The 25,000-nt window shown below is 44.9% G+C and overlaps 1 protein-coding gene across 1 annotated transcript in view; it reads left to right on the forward strand.

The window, feature by feature from the left end:
* The window catches only part of itpr1b (inositol 1,4,5-trisphosphate receptor, type 1b), a gene marked incomplete at its 5' end in the record, with an annotated part of 112,687 nt that overhangs the window by 30,112 nt on the left and 57,575 nt on the right, over positions 1-25,000 (forward strand). Inside the window, 27 exons of the mRNA XM_080845460.1 lie at positions 2,295-2,394; positions 2,676-2,836; positions 3,066-3,207; positions 3,359-3,517; positions 4,860-5,032; positions 5,909-6,028; positions 6,939-7,133; positions 7,766-8,017; positions 8,109-8,250; positions 8,351-8,520; positions 8,758-8,950; positions 9,286-9,439; positions 9,511-9,562; positions 9,645-9,810; positions 10,086-10,262; positions 11,007-11,078; positions 12,151-12,288; positions 12,682-12,807; positions 13,261-13,461; positions 13,710-13,961; positions 14,212-14,337; positions 15,117-15,245; positions 17,123-17,243; positions 17,371-17,555; positions 20,232-20,380; positions 20,861-20,972; positions 22,889-22,924. Of these exons, the coding sequence (XP_080701586.1) occupies positions 2,295-2,394; positions 2,676-2,836; positions 3,066-3,207; positions 3,359-3,517; positions 4,860-5,032; positions 5,909-6,028; positions 6,939-7,133; positions 7,766-8,017; positions 8,109-8,250; positions 8,351-8,520; positions 8,758-8,950; positions 9,286-9,439; positions 9,511-9,562; positions 9,645-9,810; positions 10,086-10,262; positions 11,007-11,078; positions 12,151-12,288; positions 12,682-12,807; positions 13,261-13,461; positions 13,710-13,961; positions 14,212-14,337; positions 15,117-15,245; positions 17,123-17,243; positions 17,371-17,555; positions 20,232-20,380; positions 20,861-20,972; positions 22,889-22,924 (4,003 nt within the window). The remainder of the gene's footprint in view (positions 1-2,294; positions 2,395-2,675; positions 2,837-3,065; positions 3,208-3,358; positions 3,518-4,859; positions 5,033-5,908; positions 6,029-6,938; positions 7,134-7,765; positions 8,018-8,108; positions 8,251-8,350; positions 8,521-8,757; positions 8,951-9,285; positions 9,440-9,510; positions 9,563-9,644; positions 9,811-10,085; positions 10,263-11,006; positions 11,079-12,150; positions 12,289-12,681; positions 12,808-13,260; positions 13,462-13,709; positions 13,962-14,211; positions 14,338-15,116; positions 15,246-17,122; positions 17,244-17,370; positions 17,556-20,231; positions 20,381-20,860; positions 20,973-22,888; positions 22,925-25,000) is intronic.

Genomic DNA, 25,000 nt, shown 5'->3' on the forward strand with positions numbered 1-25,000 from the left:
GAGGCCTGCTGAGGTGTACAAGCTGGCAGAAGACAGCAGGTCCAAACTAGACCAGAAAAGATTGATTCATTTATTCATTCATTCAGTTACACATTCATTCATCTATCAAGTCTTTTATTTTCTCCCCTATTTATGTGTTCCCTTTTATTTTGGACGAACACTGCGAAGGACAGAAAGAAAAGACGAGAAAAAAAAACAGGATGAAGAGTTATGTGAACAAACGGTTGCTCACATGCAGGAGAGGAAAAGAGTGCCCGGAACAATTGAGCTGCCACTGGCAGGAGTTATTGAGTTCCCCTCGTGCGAAGTGTAGGCCAAGGGTGCCTGTGGCGGAACAATGCCGCCTTTTATACAGACAGGTGTACAACCTGGGCCAAATCCCGCAGCTGCCCTCAGTCAAAATCACCTCTGTGTGTAGCCAACACTATCAAACAAGCGTTCATTCTTGTGATTTCAAAGCTTGCTGAGCCAGTTGTTTGTCTGTAGTCATACATAGAAATGTGACTTGCATAAATGTGAAATGTAGAAATCTGACTTGCATATACACATTGTGAATAGTGCACAAACAAGTGTAGGTTCACATTGTAGATCAAATAGGATGGTCCTGTGCTTTTTGAGTGTATTGTTTGATGTGCTTTAGTCAAACGCCATGCTTCAGCAGCAGCAGCAAGAGCGATTTTATATGTAGAGCACCTCGTTGAATTGGACATGCCCCGCGGAATACCTCTGCTCTGAAGAGCAGGCCGACACACAAAGACGTATCGCTTCCCAGGCGCCTGCAGCCACAGCTCATTTAATTATCCCATCTCCACATCAGCCCTCTTCATCACATGAGCAGCAGGATCCGTCTGGAATTATTAGAATTGAACTGCCCCTGCTTTTTTCTCTTTCCCATCCATATTTCCTGTTCATAATTGCACTTAAAGGTCTTCACATGACCATGCGATGCTCAGCGGGCTTTCCCCCATGTGCCACAAAAACCGAGAGGCTATTAAAGATTTAAATTGATTTGGGGACATTTCTGAAAATAGGGTTTCACGCTCAATTAATATTCTTTATGGGCCAGCAGTGTCTTCAAAAAGTGTCATTATAGGAAAATCACAGGATTAAAAACAGCAAATGCCGGTAATATGCTTGCACATTGATTTGTTCTACAACGTAGCTGCTCCTCACTGCTTGTGGTTGCTGCACCACCAGACTCAGAAATGGCTTCATACACCAAGCTGCACGTTTAGCACTTGTTGACGTTTAAGATTGTATTACTTATTTATGAATATTTATGTTTACTTAGTTTTAGGAAATGTCTTGTCTTATCTGTTTTGCCTGTGCACCTTTTATATGTTTCACCGTGGGAGAGTGGGAAACGTCCTATCGATTCCTTTGTATGTCTAGACATTAGTGCTGTCAAACGATTAAAATATTTAATCGCGATTAATCACATTTTTGTCATAGTTAACTCAAAATGAATCGTGATTAAATGAATCAAAATTAATCGCTATCGCAAATTTTATCTATTCTAAATGTCCCTTCAATTATTTTTTTTCCATCATTTTTATTTTATTTTAATGCTGTTATCAACATGGAAAAGTGGATTGGCTCGCTTTAAGCAATGTTTTATTTTATTGAAAAACAACATTGCCAAACAGGGCGGTACAAAATAAAATTATAAAGTGCACAATTAAGATAAACATAGACTCAGCCTATAGTGCAGTTAAACCATGGCTTAATATTTTTTTCTGCCAGCTGCCTGTTGACATTTTCAGACAACAGTGAAGCTCGCTTCTTTTGCACAACACAACTTTTAAAGGTAAACTTTCTATTCAGAAGCTTTTTATCATCCATTTTGCTGTATCGCGCTCATCATTCACTCAAACGTGATGTTAGCCTAATACAAAGTTTGGAAGGGCAAAATAACGTTAATCAAAAAAAAAAAAAGAAGGTTTTTTTTTAATTTTTTTTTTTTTTTTTACATCTCGTTAATCGCGCGATAAAAAAATTAACAGCGTTAAAATGGGTTCGCGTTAATGCCGTTAATAACGCGTTAAACTGACAGCACTACTAGACATATTAAGTTATTGACAATTAAGCTTGTTGTTTCCTGTTCTTTTTTAATTGCATTGTGCTCTGTACGTCGGTGATTTAACATTGAACCGTATTACTACTTGTTCCTCGAGGAAAACTTCTGAAATGACCTGTGTTCTGAGGAGGGCTTTCCCCTACAACGTGGTCTGCTGACGCTTGTGTGCTCTGTTCACTGAGCTCTCTGATCTATGACCTCTGACCCCTGTTCTCAGGAGCTCTTATGTGAGGCTGAGGCATCTGTGCACAAACACATGGGTCCACAGCACCATCCACCCCATCGACAAGGAGGAGGAGAAGCCTGTCATGCTGCGGGTAATTGATCGATAAAAAGAAAACCCAAATGTTTATTAAAAAAAAGTATGAGGAACATTTTCCCAAAAAGCTGTAAGAAACCTCCCTTCTTCCTCTGTTTTAATTACGGAGACTCTGCTTGTCTGCAGATTGGCACGTCTTCAGTAAAGGCCACAGCTAATTGATTGATAAAAAGAAAACCAAATGTTATTACAAAAAGTATGAGGAGCATTTTCCCAAACAGCTGTATGAAATCTCCCTTCTTCCTCTGTTTGAATTACTGAGACTCTGCTTGTCTGCAGATTGGCACGTCTTCAGTAAAAGAGGATAAAGAGGCCTTCGCCATAGTGCCAGTGCCCCCGGCCGAAGTGAGAGACCTGGACTTTGCCAACGACGCCAGCAAAGTGCTGGCCTCCATCGCGGGAAAACTGGAGAAGGGCACCATCACGCAGAACGAGAGAAGGTATGACCCCCTCAGGGAGCTCGCTGACAGCCTGGCACCTGTTAAGACATTCCTGGCGAGTCACGCCAGAAAAACCAGCAGCACCTGACGATGCCAGTCATGTCAGATTTGTTTTGTTGTTGTTAATCACGGAGTGCTGTAACTGAGATGGCCTGGCTTCATGTCATTTTGATCACGTGTGTGTGTCATCTCTATCTTGTTTGTGTTCGTGTGCTGGCACGTGCCCTAGATTTGTCACCAAACTGCTGGAGGACTTGGTGTTCTTTGTGGTGGACATCCCCAACAGTGGGCAGGACGTGCTGGAGATCATGGTCAACAAGCCCAACAGAGAACGACAGAAGCTCATGAGGGAGCAGAACATCCTCAAACAGGTACAGCATCTACCCCATCTTCCCCATCTACCCCAGCACCAGCAGTAGCACCACCACCACCACTATTTCAATCTCAGTCTGCCAGAGAATCCAGATTAAAACAATGGGCCATCACCATAACACAAGCTCCCCTTGTCTGTTTGGTTTGCAGATCTTCAAGCTGCTGCAGGCACCCTTTACTGACAGTGGCGACGGCCCCATGCTCCGTCTGGAGGAGCTGGGCGACCAGCGGCATGCCCCCTTCCGCAACATCTGCCGTCTCTGCTACCGGGTCCTGCGCCACTCCCAGCAAGACTACAGGAAGAACCAGGTGACGTCACTGTACCCGCCACATATGAGCTCTCCGATTCATCTAGATCAGGGGTACTCAATAGGCGGACCGCAGTCCGCATCCGGACCCGAACCCAATACAATTCGGACCGAAGCCGAAATCAACATTCTAAATGAATCTAAAATAATCATGATCCAAGCGAGTTTTCATTGGTGCGTGATTTCGCGCTATATATTTGTTCCTACTCGGTGTGGTTTGTATCTTCTGGACGGAAATTTGGCGAGTGGACCTTTTGGGTTTCCTATTGAGCACCCCTGATCTAGATGCTATAGAGCAGCCAGGGCTTCCTGAGACCCGTTTGTGCATGTGGTACCTGACCCTTGCTGGACGGGTGGGGGTGTGGGGGGGTTGTTGTTGATGATGTGGCCCAGCTCACAGTCATGCCTTTGTTGGGGTTTGTGACGAGACGCATCTAATTGGGGTGACGATGATTTAGCTGCCTCCTGACCCCCTTCATGTGATTAGATTATGCTGTCTTTCATCCTGACACTATAATCACTTACACACTGCCTCTGCAGTTCACACAGCCAAACCCGCTGACACCCACGTCTCCCGCCTGGTCCACAGCGCTGGTTTAGAGCCCAATACTTTTCCTGCATTAGGCTGCAAAGCATTATGCCCCCAATGGTCAATTCAGAAATCTATAAGGTGCACATGATGTGGAATATATTATATTTGTAAGTGCAGTGGGTTTTTCCTTAGGATTTTTTTTACACACTGCCTCTGCAGTTCACACAGCTAAACCCGCTGACACCCAAGTCTCCCGCCTGGTCCACAGCGCTGGTTTAGAGCCCAATACTTTTCCTGCATTAGGCTGCAAAGCATTATGCCCCCAATGGTCAATACAGAAATCTATAAGGTGCACATGATGCGTTCATAAATCATGCTGTAGCACGATGCTCATGGTTATACAACATTGTTTAACAGTAAGCGTTATATTGTGCACAGAAAAGTTACCTACCATATGGTACACACATCTACTCTTAAAGTATTCCTTTTGGTCAATTCAGAAATTGATACCAGGATGGATCCTTTAAAGATGTGGGTACATCTGAACATTTGAATTTTCTGAACATTTTTTTTTTTTTTTGCATTATTCAAGTTCAAGTATTTATTTGTCAGATACTCAGAACAACAGAGTAAGACTGGGCATTGAAATTCTTATGACAAGACACCGCACAACAACCTACCATAGCATAACATAACATCACATAACATACTGTAAAAGTACTCTGAACATAAATTACACATATAATAAACATTATGCCTCTTCATTGCCTGACCAATGCTTTTAACTTTGTGCGTGTGTCCCTGAATGTAGGAGTACATAGCCAAGCAGTTCCGCTTCATGCAGAAGCAGATCGGTTACGACGTGCTGGCCGAGGACACCATCACCGCCCTGCTGCACAATAACCGCAAACTCCTGGAGAAGCACATCACAGCAGCCGAGATTGACACCTTCGTCAGCCTGGTCAGGAAGAACAGAGAGCCCAGGTGAGATGAAACCTCTGCACGTTACTGACAAGTGAGCTGGAGTTTGCTGCAGTTTTCTCAGATTGAGCTCAGTCCTTAGGGCTTTCAATGTCCGCATGTTGTTCTTATCTAATTTATGTTGTGTTGCCATACATTTCACATGACTTGGCCCAGTATTGACCAGATATTTGAATAACACAGTTTGGCTTGTATTCTAAAGTTTTATTCTTTAGGCCTGAATGGCCTGAGGCCACGTTTGTGTGTGTGTGTGTGTGTGTGACGTGGTTTCTCAACCTGTGTATCCTCCCCTGCTCAGCTAGACTGAGCAAGCACACTTCACGCCTTAAGATCCTAGTCATGGCCAGTATAAAGGGGTCCCCCCCCCCCCCATGCGCCTTTGTAGTCCAGGGCAAGTTTGGGTGAATATGTGTGAATGTGGGTTAGCAAGGCACTCTGTGTTCCCGAGATCAATGGTCATGTGTTAATACTAGATTAGTTCCACAGAGTTATATTTGTGGAGAAAATGCCAACCTTCATAGGAAACTCTTGCACAAAAGACCTAATTAGGTGGAATGGGTTGAATAGAGCATGTTGGTATGTGCTATATTTGTAAGTGCAGTGGGTTTTTCCTTAGGATTTTTAACCAAGGGCGTCCACACTGTGGTGGTGTTAATGAGGATGTGGTAGTGTTTATGAAGAAGGGTCCAAAATAAAGTCCGGCGTACTAGTGCGTAGGTTTCTAGATTTGTGGGTTTCTATTTAAATGTTGACGTTATTGCTTTTGTGTGTGTATGTCCATGGCTGTTTGTGTGTGTGTGTGTGTTTGTGTGTGTCTGTGTGTCTGTGTGTCTGTGTGTCTGTGTGTGTGTGTCTGTGTGTTTCTGTGTATATTCACAGGTTTCTGGACTATCTGTCAGATCTGTGTGTTTCCATGAACAAGTCCATCCCTGTGACCCAGGAGCTGATCTGCAACGCCGTGCTGGATCCCTCCAACGCGGACATCCTCATAGAGACCAAGTGAGACTTCATTAGCAGGACACCAGAACAGAACAGAGAAGCACGTAGATGGCTTCGCCCTTAAACAGGAAGCACAATGTTCTTAATAATTAGTTAATGCGTTTAGTATGCTCTGCTCCTTGTATGAGAGCAGCTTATGAAATGGAAAAGACAGTATAACCTGAATGTCAGCCACTGTTGCCCAAAAAAAAACACATCCCAAAAAATGTATATGTTTAATTGGTTTCATGAGCCGCCCAGGCTAACGTTACTCATGTGATCTGGGTGTCCTATGGTAGACATGGATTGAAACAGACAAGCCTGCGTACGTGCACACTGTTGATGTTCAAAAACATACAGAGGACTGTTTCAAGTGATGTTATTCAGTCCACGGCCATGGCGTTATTGCAGACAGATAGAGATTTCAAATTGGATATGAAGATGAAATCTGACACATAGTTTCAGCGTTAAACTAATGAAATAATTGCTGTCTGTGTTTCTATATGGGCTGTGGAAATAATTTAGAAAAATTATAGTTTGAGATGGATTGATAATTGATATAATTGAGAACCCCTGGTTAAATGTGTTCTTGGTCACATCAATTTGAAAGCTGGACCAAAGTGTTTGATTTAATTCAATTACAACTAGGCTCAATACAAAGATAAGCTGTAAGTGCAGTTTGGAGTCTGGACAGTCTTTTTCTCTCAACGCCTCAATAGGTAGATCTTGTCTTCACCAAGGCAAAGGTCGGTGATCTTGGGCCTAAAAAGTTTGTGGACCACGCGCCTAGAGGATCTCAATAAAATAATTTTAAATAGCGTGTCTTTTTTTAAACAAATTCTGCGGGTTGTGTTGTTTGCGATGAATAATCTTGAAATATCCCTTTAATGCACCTTTTTATTCTGTGTGAATGAATGTGTGGCCTTGTCAGGTTGGTACTGTCGCGGTTTGAGGTCGAGTCTGTGACGCTCGGTGAGGCACCAGTGGAGACGGAGGAGGATGAGGAGGAGGTCTGGCTCTTCTGGAAGGACAGCTGCAAGGAGATCCGCAGCAAGAGCATCAGGGAGCTGGCCCAGGATGCCAAGGAGGGTCAGAAAGAGGACCAGGAGGTCATCAGCTACTACAGGTATACACAAGCATTTGCATTCTCTTATGCACATATGTCAAACTCAAGGCCCGCGGGCCTAATCAGGTCCGACAAGCCATTTAATCTGGCCCGCGGGCCTAATCAGGCCCGACAAGCCATTTAATCTGGCCCGCCAGCTCCTCAGAATGTTGCAAAAAGTTCCATTGATTTGAATGAGCAACTGTGAAATTTTATTTGGTTTGCCTAATTTTCCCTCAGGATTAATAAAGTATCCATCAACTTATCTATCAGAGCTTGCTTGCCGCGGCCACTGGTATGTCGAACGCACCACAAATACTGCAAGTCCCACAATGCACTGTCCCCGCGTTGGTAGCATATGTCAATTTAGGGAGTGCTTGCCCTCGACTTACACATTTTTTTTATTTCGGCTCTCTGTCTATTTGAGTTTGACACCCCTGCTCTATGAATCACTGCAGGTATACACACAGCCCTCCAGCACTTACTCTGCATGATTAGATACCAAACAAACCAGATTATGACCCCCGAGGCCCAAAAAACTGTTGATCAAGTATTACAAAAAAGTATTATTATGTGCTGCGTGCCACAGTGTGAAAGCTCAGTGCAAATATCTTGACTTAATTATATTATTGTGTTGGCCCTGGCATTTTCAGGTACCAGCTGAACTTGTTTGCGAGGATGTGTCTGGACCGCCAGTACCTGGCCATCAACAAGATCTCGGGCCAGCTGGACGTGGACCTGATCCTGCGCTGCATGTCGGATGAGGACCTCCCCTTCGACCTGCGCGCCTCCTTCTGCCGCCTCATGCTGCACATGCACGTGGACCGCGACCCCCAGGAGCAGGTCACGCCCGTCAAGTACGCCCGCCTCTGGTCCGAGATCCCCTCCCAGATTGCCATTGATGAGTAAGTACGGTTAATGTAAATGCAGGTCATTGCTTTATTCGTTTATCTGTATGTTCTAATCACTTTCGCTGTGATTCATGCTTCATCATAGCTATGAAAATGACGGCACCACGCGAGATGAGATCAAGGAACGTTTTTCCCTCACCATGGAATTTGTGGAGAACTACCTGCGTGAAGTGGTCTGTCAGAACGTGCCCTTCTCTGACAAAGAGAAGAACAAGCTCACGTTTGAGGTCCTGCCTGTTGACATTACATCATGTTCACAAAGTAGTGGAAAGTCCCTCAGGTACCTTATCCTGAACTCCCATTTAATGTTTTTGTTTTGTACCATAGGTTGTGAATCTGGCCAGGAACCTCATCTACTTTGGCTTCTACAACTTCAGCGACTTGCTGCGCTTGACCAAGATCCTGCTGGCCATTCTGGACTGTGTCAACACCAATACGATATACCCCATCGACAAGATTGAGAAAGGAGACGAAAACAAAGGTGAAAAACCTGAGCAGTAATAATTGATCATAAAATTGTAGGATGAATAGACAACCGATTGTACATGAACAATGACTTAGTTATGACCTTTGAGAAACACACATGTGTAACACAGTCTGTGTGTTATGTGGTTAATGCCCAACACAAGATGTCAGAGACACGTTTGGTGTGTCCACATTGACTGTCCTGACTGTCCTCAGTCTCTCTGAGCGCACACAGTTTGAGCTGCGGCTTGTCCTCTCTCCACAGGCAGTAACGTCATGCGCTCCATCCACGGCGTGGGGGAGCTGATGACTCAGGTGGTGTTGAGGGGAGGGGGCTTCCTCCCCGTCACCCCCAACCTCCCCATCCCCACCAACGGAGACGTGGTGAAGACGCAAGCTGAGCCCGAGAAGGAGGACATCATGGTGATGGACACCAAACTCAAAATCATAGAGATCCTGCAGGTACTCAACCTGAAGAGGTCTTTTCCATAACTCTTAGTGATCCTGCAGCTAGTCTACCTGAAGAGGTCTTTGCCATTACTCTTAGAGATCCTGCAGGTAGTCTATCGAAGAGGTCTTTTCCCTCCCACAGCATACCCATAGTAGTGTGATCAACCATGACCTGGATGGACAGAATCCACATTCCACTTTTTAACTACTACTTTTAATGTTTGAGCATGACTGAGATTAATGGGGATGTATCATTGCAGAAGCTCTTGTTAGTTCAACTGTAAGAAAGTTACTTAGTGCGATGAGGGGGATTCACTCACTCTCTGTGCTGTCATTGCTCTCCGCAGTTCATCTTGAACGTTCGACTAGATTACCGCATCTCTTGCCTGCTCTGCATCTTCAAGCGTGAGTTCGATGAAACCCAGAACACCCTGTCGGACATAGCGGCATTAGCAAACCAAGACGGACCCAACAGCATGCCAGGTTTGGCTTTTGGTTTCAGTGTATCATTTAAAACTAGGCAACACGTTATTTTCTCTGAGTGTTAATGTTTGCTTATTTTTGGTTGACAGCTTTGGATTTTGAGAAAATCGAGGAGCAAGCTGAGGGTATATTTGGTGGAAGGTAACGTCTACTTGGCCTGTTTTTAAAAGTTGAGATGCTAACATCTACATGCTGTGTATAACCTCCACCTCTCTCTTCCAAGTGAGGAGAACACACCCCTGGATCTAGACGACCATGGAGGAAGGACTTTTCTGAGGGTTCTTCTGCACCTGACCATGCATGACTACCCTCCTCTGATTTCGGGGGCCCTTCACCTGCTCTTCAGGCACTTCAGCCAGAGACAGGAGGTGCTGATGGCGTTCAAGCAGGTATGGCAGGAATCTCCTCCTTGCTCCCTGCACCTTGAGCATCTGCTTGTCTCTGTGTTAGAACTGCAAGTAAAGTATTTTACTGATGCAACCCACACTTTGTTTTGTTCAGTATGTGGTATGAAACCTGTGTACATTTCTGTGCAAGTTTTTGGCACATTTCAAAATAAAACTAACAAATGGATTTTTCAGTGGAACACATCAATATGTGTATTATATTCGAATTCCAGTGTGATGTTATTTGGTTTGACGTTTGATGGTTTCCTCACCCTCAGGTCCAGCTGCTGGTCACCAGTCAGGATGTTGACAACTACAAGCAGATCAAGAGCGACCTGGACCAGCTGCGCTCCATAGTGGAGAAGTCAGAGCTGTGGGTCTACAAGAGGCAGGGAGATGACATGGATGGAGGAGATGGTCCTTCAGCTGAGTCAGACCACAAAAACAAGGTCAGTGTGTGTGTCTGCCTGCATTCGCGTGTGCATGTGTGTTCATTTGTGTGTATTAGGGCTGATTGATTTGGGAAACTAATCTAATTGCAATTTCCCCCCCCAAATATTGCGATTGTGATTTAATATGCGATTTTTTTTTATTGTATCCTCTTTTGTTCCCAACAAAATGTAATGAATGATTTAAATATGAACTTTTTTTAAATATAAAATATTCTTTCCCACAATTTAAATTTTTATTTAACTGTTCATTACAGAAACAAGAACAACAAATCGGTGTCTTTGCCACTGTGCATTTAAGTAATTTAAACAAAGTAATTTGTCATGTCATGTATAAACACAAGGCATGCACTTTTTAAACACTGTGTGCAAAATTCACTGTTCGACCAAGTCGCGGAAGTTGCAGTTAGATAATCGCGTTTTACCGTATCGCGATTTAATCGCAAATGCAATTAATCGTTCAGCCCTAGTGTGCATGTGTGTGTGTGTTGTTTGTGTGTGTGCGTGTTTGTGTATACAGTCTGTGTGTGTGTGTCTGTGTATGTGTCTGTCTGTGTGTGTGTTGTGTTTGTGTATAGGTGTGTATACTTGTGTGTGTGTGTTGTGTTTGTGTGTGCGCATGTGAGTAAGAGACATATATACAGATAAATAGCGATATTCTAGATCTCGAGATATTCTAGATCTGGAGCATCTTATTCTTTAACCCTGTAGTAATGCACCACACTTGATTGATCCTCTCTCTGTGTGCAGGGAGACTCGACTGGCTCGGATAAGAAGAAGACGGAGAGCACCAGCTGCTACAATTATAGAGTGGTGAAGGAGGTAACTTGTGCTTCTGCCGCCCTAATGGGGAGGAACATGGCCATTCTGATGTTACAGTACGTCCACACACAGCATATGACCACGCAGATTTCGCCGGGTAAAATTCCACCTAGGGTGCGTGGTCAGAAAAATTGGCTATAAAGTAGCAAGTTCAGAAGCAGTGCAGCGCCGGCGGCTAGGAAGCTTAAGAGCTAAATAGATAGTATGTAAGTTATTTGCCCCAAATATGTTCATGTGCAAAGTAAAAACAATCAATTGCCCAACTTATGTTCTATAGAAACACCATATAATTGATATCAGCATGCTAACGTTATATTTAACTTATTAGCAGCTAGCTAGCTACTATGTGTTCTATTGGACCTTCGGTTTAAGTGTTAGCAGCAAGCTAACAATAATGGCCGAGAGCTTAAGTAAGTAAGTTAAAACTTACAATATTCTGTTGGCCCTGACAGCATTCGTGTAGCATATAAACAACAAACCGAGTCGAAGCCGAGTGTAGAAATGTAAAAAGACATGAAGACACCTTTATTCACATAAAATATTTCCCAGTAACAGACACCCGAGACTCCGCCATCTTGTTTTTTATTTTTTTGATTACTCCCGCCCCTCTGAACAACGTAGGCTTCCAAATCACACACATGCCGAACTGATTGGCTCTCAGGTGGTTCTTATTTTCATAAAGTTAAAGAATCGCCAACTTGGAATCGCCTGCAGAGGCAGATTCTTCGTCATTTCGCCCAAACGGGGATCCAAATGAGAGCAGTGCGAATTCCGCCTGCAGTCGCCTCCAGTGTGGACGTACTGTTACTGCTGTTGCAACTGAGCTGAACAGAACATTCTGTTCAGTTTTCTCTTACCTGACACACAAATGTGAAAGAAATTACAAGAGGTGTTGAAAGGCACTCTCAGGTAGTGACCTCTTTTATGTTGCACCTCAGTGAACACTCAGAATGTGTGTGTGTGTGTGTGTGTGTGTCTGTGTCTGTGTCTGTGTGTCTGTGTGTGTGTGTGTCTGTGTGTGTGTGTGTGTCTGTGTCTGTGTCTGTGTGTGTGTGTGTGTGTGTGTGTGTAGATCCTGATACGGCTCAGTAAGCTGTGTGTCCAGGAAGGCGCATCGGGGAAGAAAAGCAAGAAGCAGCAGCAGAGGCTCCTGAGGAACATGAGCGCTCACAGTGTGGTGCTTGAGCTGCTGCAAATCCCCTACGAGAAGGTGTGTGTGTGTGTCTGTACCTGTGTGTGTGTGTGTGTACCTGTGTGTGCTGGACAGTGTCTTGGGCAGGAAGAGCCAGAAGCAACAGTTTTGCTTTTCGTGTAGCAGTTCAAAGGATGTAAAGGGATTTAATGTTATGCCTTTGATCGTACTTGTTGTAAGGCAAACACCATTTTATGCACTATGGGTTTTTGCATATATTTGTGCTATGTAAATGATCTAGACAGTCCTATTAAACAGTGTAAAGTCATTGTCTTGCCTGTAACTAATATACACATACTAATCACCAATTGCTGCCTAATTAATTCCCCAGAAATATCATAGAGCCAGTTTTTGGCTTAATGGTGATCCAGCAATGTGAATGTTTTTCATAATCCTTGGTGTTGTGAACAGGGCGAGGATGTCCGCATGCAGGAGATCATGAAGCAGGCCCATGAGTTCCTGCAGAACTTCTGTGCAGGAAACCAGCAGAACCAGATACTGCTCCACAAGCACATCAACCTGTTCCTCAACACAGGGGTATGTATGCACAAAAGTGTCACAGGTTCTTCCTTAGTTATGTTCAAGACCAGGATTGTCCTATTGTATGCTTTTGAATGAATTGAATAGAGAATATGATGAAGTCATTGTCATGGACATTTTGTAGGGTTAAATAAATACACAGTTGCTTTAGATTGTGAGGAGGCTCTAGGTCAGTTTGCGCCCCTTCACGTTAATCACATAGGAAGGAGTGCTTGTGTAATATAGGTGTTATGACTACTCTGTAAGCCGGTTCACTACAGTCAGGGAACAGGGAAAGGTGAGTGTGTGTCTGTGCTCTCAGGTCTGTGCTCTTAGGTGTGTAACAACACGAGTGGCACGAAGCATGCCGACACACTAAAACCAGGATTGTCCTATTGTAATTATTTAAAGAGGATTTGATGAATTTATTTTAATGTTGTTTTGTTGTCACTTAAAAATTTTCTCTGGTAGATTCTGGAGGCCGTGACCATGCAGCACATCTTCATGAACAACTTCCAGCTGTGCAGCGAGATCAACGAGCGGGTGGTGCAGCACTTTGTGCACTGCATCGAGACCCACGGCCGACACGTCCACTACCTCAAGTTCCTGCAGACCGTCGTCAAAGCCGAGACCAAGTACATCAAGAAGTGCCAGGACATCGTCATGGCGGAGGTCAGATCCAGATCAGACATTTCATTGGAATGCATTACGAGAGAAATTAGTGTTTGTGAGTGTGTGTGTGTGTGTGTGTGTGTGTGTGTCTGTCTGTGTGTCTGTCTGTGTGTGCGTGTGTGCGTGTGTAGGTGTAGGTGTTTTCCACTTATTATTTATAGCTCACCAAACCAGTTGTTTCCTAATTCTAACCACAATCAAAATGCTCTCTGTTTTTCTTGTAAAATGTTTTGTGTGTTGCCCGACAGCTGGTGAACTCCGGTGAGGACGTGCTGGTTTTCTACAACGACCGGGCGTCCTTCCAGACGCTGGTGCAGATGATGCGCTCGGAGCGGGACCGCATGGACGAGAACAGCCAGCTCATGTACCACATCCACCTGGTGGAGCTGCTGGCCGTCTGCACCGAGGGCAAAAACGTCTACACCGAGATCAAGTGCAACTCCCTGCTGCCGCTGGACGACATCGTGCGCGTGGTCACCCACGAGGACTGCATCCCGGAGGCAAGCCCGCGTTGCCAAAGAGTTTGAATAGTTTCAAGTCCGTTCAGATTTTTTTGTGTCATTGGAATGAATGACACGTTGGCTCTTTGCCCTCAGGCAAAGTTGTTGATGTAAAATCTATAATTATAGTATTGCGTTAAAGGATTATAGATAGCACATACCATGTGTACACCTTACACCCTCGCACCACACCCTGATAACTCAAAAACTCATTGACCACAATAGATCTTCTTTGTCTCCCGACTGACAGGTAAAAATAGCCTACATCAACTTCCTGAACCACTGCTATGTGGACACCGAGGTGGAGATGAAGGAGATCTACACCAGCAACCACATGTGGAAACTCTTTGAGAACTTCCTTGTTGACATCTGCAGGGTAGACACGCAATAATGACTCAGATCACATTTGTTATGTGTTATGTAGTTTTTAAATATACAGAGGTGCTTCATATTTATCGTACTCTAAAATGAATGTGTTCCACATCCCCTGTAGATGTATCTAACTTCCTTCTGACCTAGGGCGCCTTGCAAATCATCTCATGGAAACATCAAACAAAAATGTTTCACATCCTTTTCAGCAATTGCATATGCATATTTTCTTTGTAAATCACAGCTTATGTACTGAGTTACAGTGCTTCTTACACACTACATGTTGTATTAACACATAAGAAGTTGTCCAGTAAGAGATCAAATTATTGATTTTCAACGTTAATGATTTTAAATGTAAATGCCCCTAAAAGTCTAAAAGTGTGCTTTGTGCAGTTTACCATTTCTTGTAATTAGGGTATCTATTACACAGCAAATCTCTTGCACAGGCAGCCTATCCTTATCCTGTCATCCTTAGTCATCCTATCCTTAGACAGCATCACATTTTTACTTTACTGTAAGGCTACATACAATAGTTTAAGGCAATTTAAATGGTTAAATAAAACAAATGCAATTTTTTGAGATCCATGATTTAACCTACTAGGTTTCAGGTCAGTTTGCGGCCCTATATGTAAATCACACAGGATGCAGTGCTTGTATAATAGTAATAATAATAATAATAATAATAATATATTTTATTTATAAGGCGCCTTTCAAGATACTCAAGGTAATACAGGTGTGATCACTACTCAGTAAGCAGTGCTCTATTGACTGTGTCTGTGCTCACAGGTGTGTAACAATACGAGTGACAGGAAGCACGCCGACACCGTGCTGGAGCGCTACGTGACGGAGACGGTCATGAGCATCGTCACCACCTTCTTCAGCTCCCCCTTCTCTGACCAGAGCACCAGCCTGCAGGTAATGTTCAACTAAAACCTGCATGTAGAACCACACAACCACACACACACATGCACACACACACGCACACGCACACACACATGCACACTCACACACAGTAATATAGCGGAAGTGAGGGGTATGTCCACAAGAAGAAAGATGGTTACATGGAATAAATACAGGAAGAAGGTAACACCGGTTTATTAAATGGAAACAGTTAAAATATCGAAACGCTCTTTCAACCACACACACACACACACACACACACACACACACACACACACACACACACACACACACACACACATTCAGAGGGACATCAGCCATCAGCTAAAGAAATTGAAAATCCACATTTGAACATAGATCTTGGGAGCCGTTTTGCATGTGTATAGAGTAGCTTGTGTCATGGTTGCTGCCCTGGCTGACCTTGTGATCTCTGACACATCTTCCCCTCATAGGTGGCACATCTTGTGTATGTAAGTAACGGGAAAGCGCTTCCTTATCAACCCTTTAGGGTGTGTTTGAATCTTACAAGGACTTCCTCACAGCCTCCTCACGTACTTCTTTAGAAATCCCTCCCGTGCACTTGTGTTGTGACACCGTATTCCTGGTAGGGCACTCACCGCCCACTGCATGACTGTATTCATGGTCCGTCGCAACAGCGTCTGGGCCCTCGTAGCCAAAGGGCATTAGGAGGCCTTATGGGTTGAGCACAGACTGGACTCCCCTCCTGTCTGTGGCTGCGTCTTGGGTATGCTGGGTGGTTTTGTGTGTGTAGTCATCAACTCCTCCGTTGCACTCACTCTGTGAAAGACTAGTTCACCTCTCCCTTCTGGGCCCCTTGAGAAATCCCCCCCCCCCATGCAAGGGCTTGCCAGATGCTGATGGCAGCATAGATTGCCCACCTCCTCTGGTGCAGTCAGCACCATTTCGTCTAACACTGGTGTAACACAGAAACGTTTAGCAGTAGATATAACGTCATTAGGTGGTGATGGTCCAACTATTCCCCCCCCCCCCCCCCCCCCCTGATCCCTTGTCTTCCCAGTAGAGTTGAAAAGCCCCATTTCCCAGAAGACTCTTTATTCATCACTCTCATCATTCATACCTCTCTCTTTTCCTCTCTCTCTCTCTCTCTTTCTCTCTCTCTCTCTCCCTTTCTCTCTCTCTCTCTTGCTCGAGACAGGCCTCCATTTTGGGGAAAATAACTGAGGTATTTGTTTGTTTGTGGATCCAGCACCAGGTGTTATTGTGGCTTGTGGTGGTAGCTGTATGGTGTTTCGACGTGCACGCTTAGTAAGCCTGGTTATGAGAGATGGTCTTGGACGATTGACCTGTCAGAATGCTTTTTTTTCCCTGTTTCCCCATTCCATGATCTAATCCTGCAGACATACTTAACTTTGCACGCTAAATAAATATCTACTCAAGTGTGTGTTTTGGAAGGAAACTATTTCCGCCTTCTTGTGTTTGTGTCTGTGGTGGTGTTTAGTGTCTCTAAGGGCTCCACTGGGTCAAGAACAATAGGGCTTTCTGTGAGAAACTACCTGTAATTTAAGCCAATGTGGGCACTCTTTAGAAACTGTCAGTCAGGATCTCAGGCTTGATGCACAAGTATACACTTCCTTAAAAAGGCCCTGTGAGTTGCGGAGATCACAGACACTGTTCTCCATACACTATTTTTCAGTTTTGTTTTTCCTTGTGTGGTGGTTTTAAGTAAATAACAGGTACAGAAAGAGCACAAACAAGATTAGCATATTATAGTTACAAGGGGCCTGTCACAGTCTGAAGTATTATCTGAACCTCTCGTTTGATCCCCATCTCCCTCTGTGGTCCCTTCCCACTGACTCTATCACCCCCTCCCATTCGTCCCCCTCGTCTTCCATATCCTCTCTCCGCCTCAGACCCGGCAGCCTGTATTTGTACAGCTTCTGCAGGGCGTCTTCAGGGTTTACCACTGCAACTGGTTGAGTCCTACCCAGAAGGCATCGGTGGAGAGTTGCATCAAGGTCCTGTCCGACGTAGGTGAGGGATCCCACTTTTTTAGTTTTTCTCTCCACAATCAAAGCTGTGTCTCACACACACAGAGACCCAGGGGTTTTAAGCGTTGGGTTTGTGTTTGAGATTGTCCGGGTCTGCGTTTCCTTTGCAGCTAAGAGCCGAGCCATCGCCATCCCTGTGGATCTCGACAGTCAGGTGAACAACCTGTTTGTCAAATCCAACAATGTGGTGCAGAAGACCATCACGAGTTGGAGGCTGTCTGCACGCAACGCCAACAGACGCGACTCCACCCAGACCACCTCACGAGACTACAGGAACATCATAGAGAGGTTACAGGTACGTCGGTACGACACTCTTAGAGCAACGACAATTACATTTGCAGTTATGTTTATTCATTTGGCAGACATATGTATCCTAAGTGACTTTTTTGTCACTATTGCCACCCTCTGGAATCAAACTCTTGACCCTCTTGCTATTAGTGCCTCGCTTTGCCAGTTGGGTGCCAGAAGAGGAAATAAATGTTAAAAAAAAAGGAAGTGTTCTTTTTTTGGACCATTAAGTGGCCTATGTTGTGACCGCTGATGAAGATCCCTCTGTTGAACCATATGGGCTGTCTGCCTTGTAGCAGCACATAGCCATGTCCTGTAAAACCAGGAATTCCTCAGAAATTATAAACTAGGCCATATGAGTCCTTTAAGCAACCACTTCCCTTCTCAGGTTTCCTCAAGGCCAGGCAGAGGTGAAAGGCCGACAAAAGAGTTACCTCTCTTTTTGACCGTGCTAAGAGAGCTAAAGATAAAGGGGGGTGACAGTGGTACAGGAGGTAGAGAAGTCATTTAGTAATCAGAAGGTTGCTAGTTCGATGCCTCACTGTCAAAGTGTCCTTGAGCAAGACACTGAACCCCTGTGCAGTGTGCAATCAGTGTAGATATAAAATGTATATACGTCCTTGTAAGTCGCTTTGGATAAAATCGTCTTCTAAATGAATGAATAAATAAATGCTTGCCTCCGTGAGGCTAACCTGCGTCATCGTTGGCAAGTTTAGAAACATTTCCGCGAACAGGAGCGAGAGCTCATAGTTCTGAGGAAAGGAGAGCAGAGCAGACAGAGCCTGGGTAAAAAAAATAGATGTTTCATCAGCGAGGGAGTAGACACATGAGAAAGCTGTAGTGTGTGTGTGTGTGTGTGTGTGTGTGTGTGTGTGTGTGTGTGTGTGTGTGTGTGTGTGTGTGTGTGTGTGTGTGTGTGTGTGTGTGTGTGTGTGTGTGTGTGTGTGTGTGACACATCAGGCTGCCACTCGCTAGTCTACGTGTGGGAGGTTTGAGGGGAGTGGGAGTTGGATGTGGGTCATGTGTCAGTCATGTGTCGGCTTTGTTTGGTTGGGCTGGTGGCCATGGTGGCAGAAAGAGAGGGAGTTCAGTGTGTGTGTCTGTCTGTGTCTGTGTCTGTGTCTGTGTCTGTCTGTCTGTCTGTGTGTGTGTGTGTCTGTCTGTCTGTGTCTGTCTGTATGTCTGTGTGTGTCTGTGTGTCTGTCTGTGTCTGTCTGTGTCTGTCTGTGTCTGTGTGTGTGTGTGTGTGTGTGTGTGTGTGTGTGTGTGTGTGTGTGTGTGTGTGTAAGGGGGGAGGAGAATGTTATATGGTTAACCATAAGTCCCCGACGCAAGTTCCAGCATGTCAGTAGGTGGAGCCTGAGTCAGGGTTATGAAGTTCAAGCCAGGCTTCCACGAGCGTTCAATGGTAGTGCAGGGTATGGGAGGGCAGGCTTTCCACAGAGGCCCTTGAGTGCACTCTCTAGTCTGGCCACCTCGAAGGCAGCTAGACATAGGATTATACACACACACACACACACACACACACAAGGAATCTCTGTTGAGCACAAGATTTTGTTACTAGAGAGCACAGTTTTATTGGTATTTAGAGCAGTGTGTCTGGTGTTTAGTTGTAAAAGTACTGTTATGTGCAAATAAGTAACTGCAATGGGGATATGTGTTTAAATGAAAGAGTCGCCGCTCTTTGGTTATGATGAAATCCAAAGCCTTTTTCATGGCTTGTCAGTGCTTAGGGCACTGTGATTCTGTGCACATACTGTATATGCACTGTCTGTTCAGCACTCCGTGTACTCCAGCCTGTAACACCTGCATTTTACTTCTTTCCCCATGTTGAAGTACTATAGCTTTCTATAGAACTGATCAGGGTATTAGCCTGTTTGTGGAGTCCCTTCCTTCACACACCAACGTAGTGTGTGTGTGTGTGTGTGTGTGTGTGTGTGTGTGTGTCTGTGTGTGTGTGTGTGTGTGTGTGTGTGTGTGTGTGTGTGTGTGTGTGTGTGTGTCTGTGTGTGTGTGAAGCCTGGCCTCGTTGGCGGGATTAGAGAAATCCAATAGAGATGTGGGCCCTGAGTGGTGAGATCATGCCGATAGCCATGCCTAGCCCTGGCTGAGAACACGCTGTCCTCTTCTTCACACGTGCGGCCCCACATCCCCCGTGTTACTACGCATGAGCCCCCACAGCCTACGGAGCGTGGCACACAATGTCTCAGCGGGGGACTCAGGCAGCGGCGGCTGACCGAGATGGTCCTGTGTTTACTCTTCATGGGGTAGCACGATCTGACCTGAGGCACATGCTGCAGCATGGGGAGGGTGGTATCTGGGTCAGATACTGTATGTATGAATATTACATTTTATTGTTTATTTATTTTCTGCTTATTGGGCTGCATATTTGCAGAAAATCGGGGCTGTTATAAATTCAACCGACTTAAATCATTCAATTCAATTCAATTTTATTTATATAGCGCCATAACAATACAATTGCCTCTAGGCGCTTTCATAGATACATCCAAGTTCAAGCTGAAACTCTAAAAATAGCTGAATTGATCCGAAATGCGTGCATTCGTAGCAAAAGCAACAAACATGTCACAGAATTAAAGTAATCCCTGTCGTTTTAATTATTTGTCTGCAGATCGTGCTGAAACCATGTAAAGGTGGGCATGTCTGATTTGTGCTTTCCCCTCAGGACATTGTGTCGGCCCTGGAGGACCGGCTACGCCCGCTGGTGCAGGCGGAGCTCTCCGTGCTGGTGGACGTGCTTCACCGGCCCGAACTGCTCTTCCCAGAGAACACCGATGCTCGCAGGAAGTGTGAGAGCGGGGGCTTCATCTCCAAGTAAGACTGCCTAAAAACATGCCCCTCCCCCCCCCCTCGATCTTCACACATCCACTGTGTTGTTCTACAGTACACACTTTGGAAAAAGATACATGATTTGATTTGGCAATAAAGCAGGTTAGAGTCCAGGATGATAACCTGACACTCTCACACCCCAGTGGCTTTTGTTGACCAGTAGGGTCTTAACAGGTGCAGGCCCAGGGATTATTTGCTCCATGCTCAGGAGCACGTGACTCCAGCTGCACTTAATAAGGCCTAAGTTCAAGGGCTAATAGTTCCATTCAACTCACCTCACCTGCCCTCGTGTGTGACCTCAGGCTTGTGTTCTTCTTTCTGAAGGCAGGTGAATTATGGTCCAGGTGCCTACTGCCAAAGCCTCAGCTCACCACCACTTATTTTACACTCGCCAACCTCTCTTTGTCCTCTTATTCCCTTCTTTTGCTATCTTTCCTCACGTTTCCCTCTCCCTCTTTCCTTTAGGTTGATTAAACACACTAAGCAGCTGCTGGAGGAGAATGAGGAGCGTCTGTGCATCAAAGTGCTGCAGACGCTCAGGGAGATGATGACCAAAGACCGGGGGTACGGAGAAAAGGTAACACCTCAAGTCTTAACCCTCTCTCTCTCTCTCTGTCTTTATCTTTACCCGTGTCCCTTTTTTCTGTCTGGTTTTCCCTTTCCCTGTCTATCTCTAGCCGACGTGCCCTTTGGCCAACTCTCAGGGTTGCCCATCGTAGGATGGTGTTTGTGTGATTATTCAGTGCTGGAGCTCCACAGCTCAGAGAGAGGAAGCTTACGAGAGAGGCGTTATGGAATCTCTCTCTCTCCTTCTCCCACATCCTCCAGATGGCCGTTTCTTTTTTTCTGTCACCGGCTGGCCGTCTGCGGAAAGAATCTGTCCCCTGACTCAGCTCAGCTGCTCACTCTCACAGCCCACCGTCAGGGGGGGTTACCCCTCGCCACAGCACTCCGGTTGGAATAAAAAAAACAAAATAAGTTTTATGACTTTATGAGTGCCGTTTAAAATGCCATCTGCAGCATCATCATGTAACGCACAGCCCGCCACATACGAGACATGGCATCCACCTGTACTGTACTTTTAGTAGTCTGACCTGTGCCCTGCTGATAACATGCACAGATACATTTAATCACTGTACTGCACAGACACACCTATAGGAGATAGAAGTCACCTGCGGCCAAAACACACACCTGGGCCCTGTTCTTCGTACCTCGCTTAGCGAGTTACCGAGATAACTTTCAGTATAAGATAACATAAGTCCGCCTTTTTCGGTTCCTCGAAGCAACTTTGGCTAAATCACCATAGCAACACATCAATAAACTTGAACCTGCTCCAGCGCAGGCTCACAGCTTTAAAGAGCTGGATAAGTTGCCACTCCTCCGGTAAAAAAAATTGCAGCTCCCTTCCTCAGAGATACCATTGGCGAAGGAGCGATATTAGTTAGATTAGCGTTTCATAGGGAGAGAGTTCTTTGCGATCACCAACATCCATTATTCCATCACGATGAGTTCTTGTATGATCGCTACCGGTTCAGCCGACAAGGAATCATTTATTTACAAGACCTACTCAGAGAGAGAACAAAGCACTCATAATTACATGAGAGTGTTATTAGTAACACAGTATTTTATTATTGTAGAAAATGATGATGGTGGAACTGTGTTTGGCGAAACAGTGTTCATAAATTGTAACGAGTAACCACACATATTGTAGAAACTTAGCGGAGTAAAAGTGTAGATAATAGCTGCAGAATGTTGCAGAGTAAAAGTAAAAATTATGCACTATTATTTTTACTTAAGTAAAGTACAGATATGTAAAAATGTACTTAAGTACAGAAACGAAGTAAAAATACCTAGTTACATTCCACCACTAGTTGTCACTGACTCAGAGAGTACATTACATTGTTTATCATCTATCAGACCCGCTCATTCAGAGCAATCAAACTAAATGGACAGTCCCCCCTGCTCATGGGCACAATGGTGCTGGCTCTGGGATCGAACTTGCAACCACCTATGAGTAATGGAGGAAGTCATCAAGTACTAAACCAAATAATTCACTCCGCAAGTCTAATGATTGTCTGCTCTCAGTGTCTTTGTGTAAAATTACCACACTAATCTGCCAATCACTAGCTAATGATTAATGTGTGACCCCCCCCCCAGCCTGCTTTGTTATGTGTCTACAACACACTGACTTCTGCTTATTATTAACTCTGTGGTCACTAACGGACTAATGCTACAGAATGTGCATTTGATTTGGAACTTTCTTGAGTTCGGTTGTTTTTCTCACCTCAACCCTCAACCTCACTCCGATTCCTCTTTAACCTGACTCCCCCACCCAACTCTTGCCCTGCCCTGTCCCCCCCTATCCCTCCCACCCCACTCCTGCCTTCCACCACCCACCCCCCCCCCCCCCTCCCCGCCCTGTCTTTCCCCCCGCTCCTTCCCACCCCTGCCCCCTCTCCCTTACTAACTCTGCCTCTGCTCTTTCTCTTCCAGCTGATTACGTTTGATGATGAGATGGAAGTGGCTGAGGTTGACTTTTCTTTCTTCCTTTTGTTGTTCCTTTTGTTGCTTTTGGCTTGTGTCTCTCCCAGGCGCCCCTCCCCCGTCCCCCCGGTAGCATTTTGTTTCTTTTACAAGCTAGCTGATTTTTCAGTTCCTGTTCTAGTGGTAGTTGTTGGTGTTGACATTGTCACTGTTTGGTAGTCATTGTGCTCTGTGTCTTCAACTCACAACTCACAACTACGCAGTCTCCCCCACCCCTCCTGTATGCTCGTGTGTGACCCTCCCCCCAGTAAGTAGTCCTGCCAGCTACTGTGTGGCATGTGCCCATGCTAGTGTGTCGCTAGGTTCCCCGCACCAGCATATCTGCCCTCACCCGCTTGCGCTGCCATGCCCCGCACACGTGCTCAAGTTCCTCCACTGCAGTGTCTCAAATGGCCAGCTATTTCGTCCCTCACTGCACCTAAAATACACAATTCCCAATCTGACAGTACACTGGCATTGTGCCACCCAAAATACTTAAAGTGGAAGACACACAGGGTCTGTGTTGATTGATTTTTACCTTAAAGTGGAAGACACACAGGGTCTGTGTTGATTGATTTTTACCTTAAAGGGGAAGACACAATGGGTCTGTGTTGTTTGATTTTACCTTTTTTGGATGCTGAACTCCAATGGAAGTTTCCGTTTTTTTTTTTCATGGTGTCTGACTTCACAGTATGTGTGGTAAATTGTGTCAAAAGGTCTGCATGAAGGCGTGGTGGATGTTGCTGCATTTACAACAGTCACTGGCCACAGGGTCAAGATGACTAAATGTTTCCGTGAAGCAATGAACATCTTCTTTTTCATTTTTTTTTTTTTTTAAATGATTGTTTGAGTTGTACAAGATGTGAAATCACATTGTCACTTAATTAGACCTTGGTTTGAACTGAATTTCCCACTGTGTAAAGTTTTTATTTATTAATTTATGTTTTTTTTTATTTTTTTATTCTTGATCATTTTTTTTATTCATGATCTTTCAAACGATTTTGTAAAAAGTTCTGTCCGTCTCTGAAGTTGGTCTCACAGGGCTGACCAGCTGAAGCTGAAAATACTGTAGCTACATCTCTTAAGTTCCAGGAAGTAATTCCCCTTGAATCCAGCTGGCCTCGGACTGTCCCACAGGGGTTTGGCAAACCAACTAGGCCTCAAGTTTTTTGGGGGGCGTAGGGCGGTGTCATCTCTGCCTAAATGTCTGAGTAGCCCTCACAAGTTCTGAGCCCCTATTTGGATAGCAGGTGTGCGTATTAATAGCACTCTCATTCCTGCTCATCTCTGAGTAAGAAACTTGACCCAGCCCTTCCACCCCCCCGTATGTGTGAGTGTGTGTGTGTGTATATGCACGTGTGCACATGTTTGTTCGCGCAAATGCTCCTGTTCGTGGGCGTATGGGTCTGTGTCAACACTTCTTCATTGTGAAGGGAGGATGTGGTTTCATGTGTGATTGGCTTTGCACTTTTTTTCGATGGTGGAAGATACATTCAGGGGTTGTGGGGTCAGGACAAGGCCAAAGGAGCAGAGTCTCCTCACCTTATCAAAGGTTAAACATGCTCAAATACTACTTTACTTCCTTCGTCCAAGTCAAATAAAGCTGACATTTGCATGTGGGAAGCGCATAGCATAACTCTTTCTGCTTGATCAGTGCAAATCTATTTCAGTTTGTAAGTAAACAGTCCTTTTGTTATTCTGCTATAAGTCAGCCACATATTCATGTCAGCCTTCTACAATTATGCCTCTGTCACAATAATAATAACAACAACAACAACAACAACCACAACCACAACAATAATAATAATTCTAATAGTGATGATATAGTTCTATAGCATCTTTCAGAAAGTGCAGTTTGCATATGGCAAGCTCAGGGGCCGTTGTGTTCTCAATGACTTGGCCACGCACCGTTCCCTCAGTGGCCATTGCAGCTCTCTGTGTTTCTGCCAAAACTCACAGGCTGGTATCACGCTCTCTGTCTCTTATCTGTGTTTGTCTCCCTCCCTGCCATATGCACACACACAGACACACAGACACACAGACACACACACACACACACACACACACACACACACACACACA

Source organism: Sprattus sprattus, assembly GCF_963457725.1.
Source record: "Sprattus sprattus genome assembly, chromosome: 10".
NCBI lineage: Eukaryota > Metazoa > Chordata > Actinopteri > Clupeiformes > Clupeidae > Sprattus > Sprattus sprattus.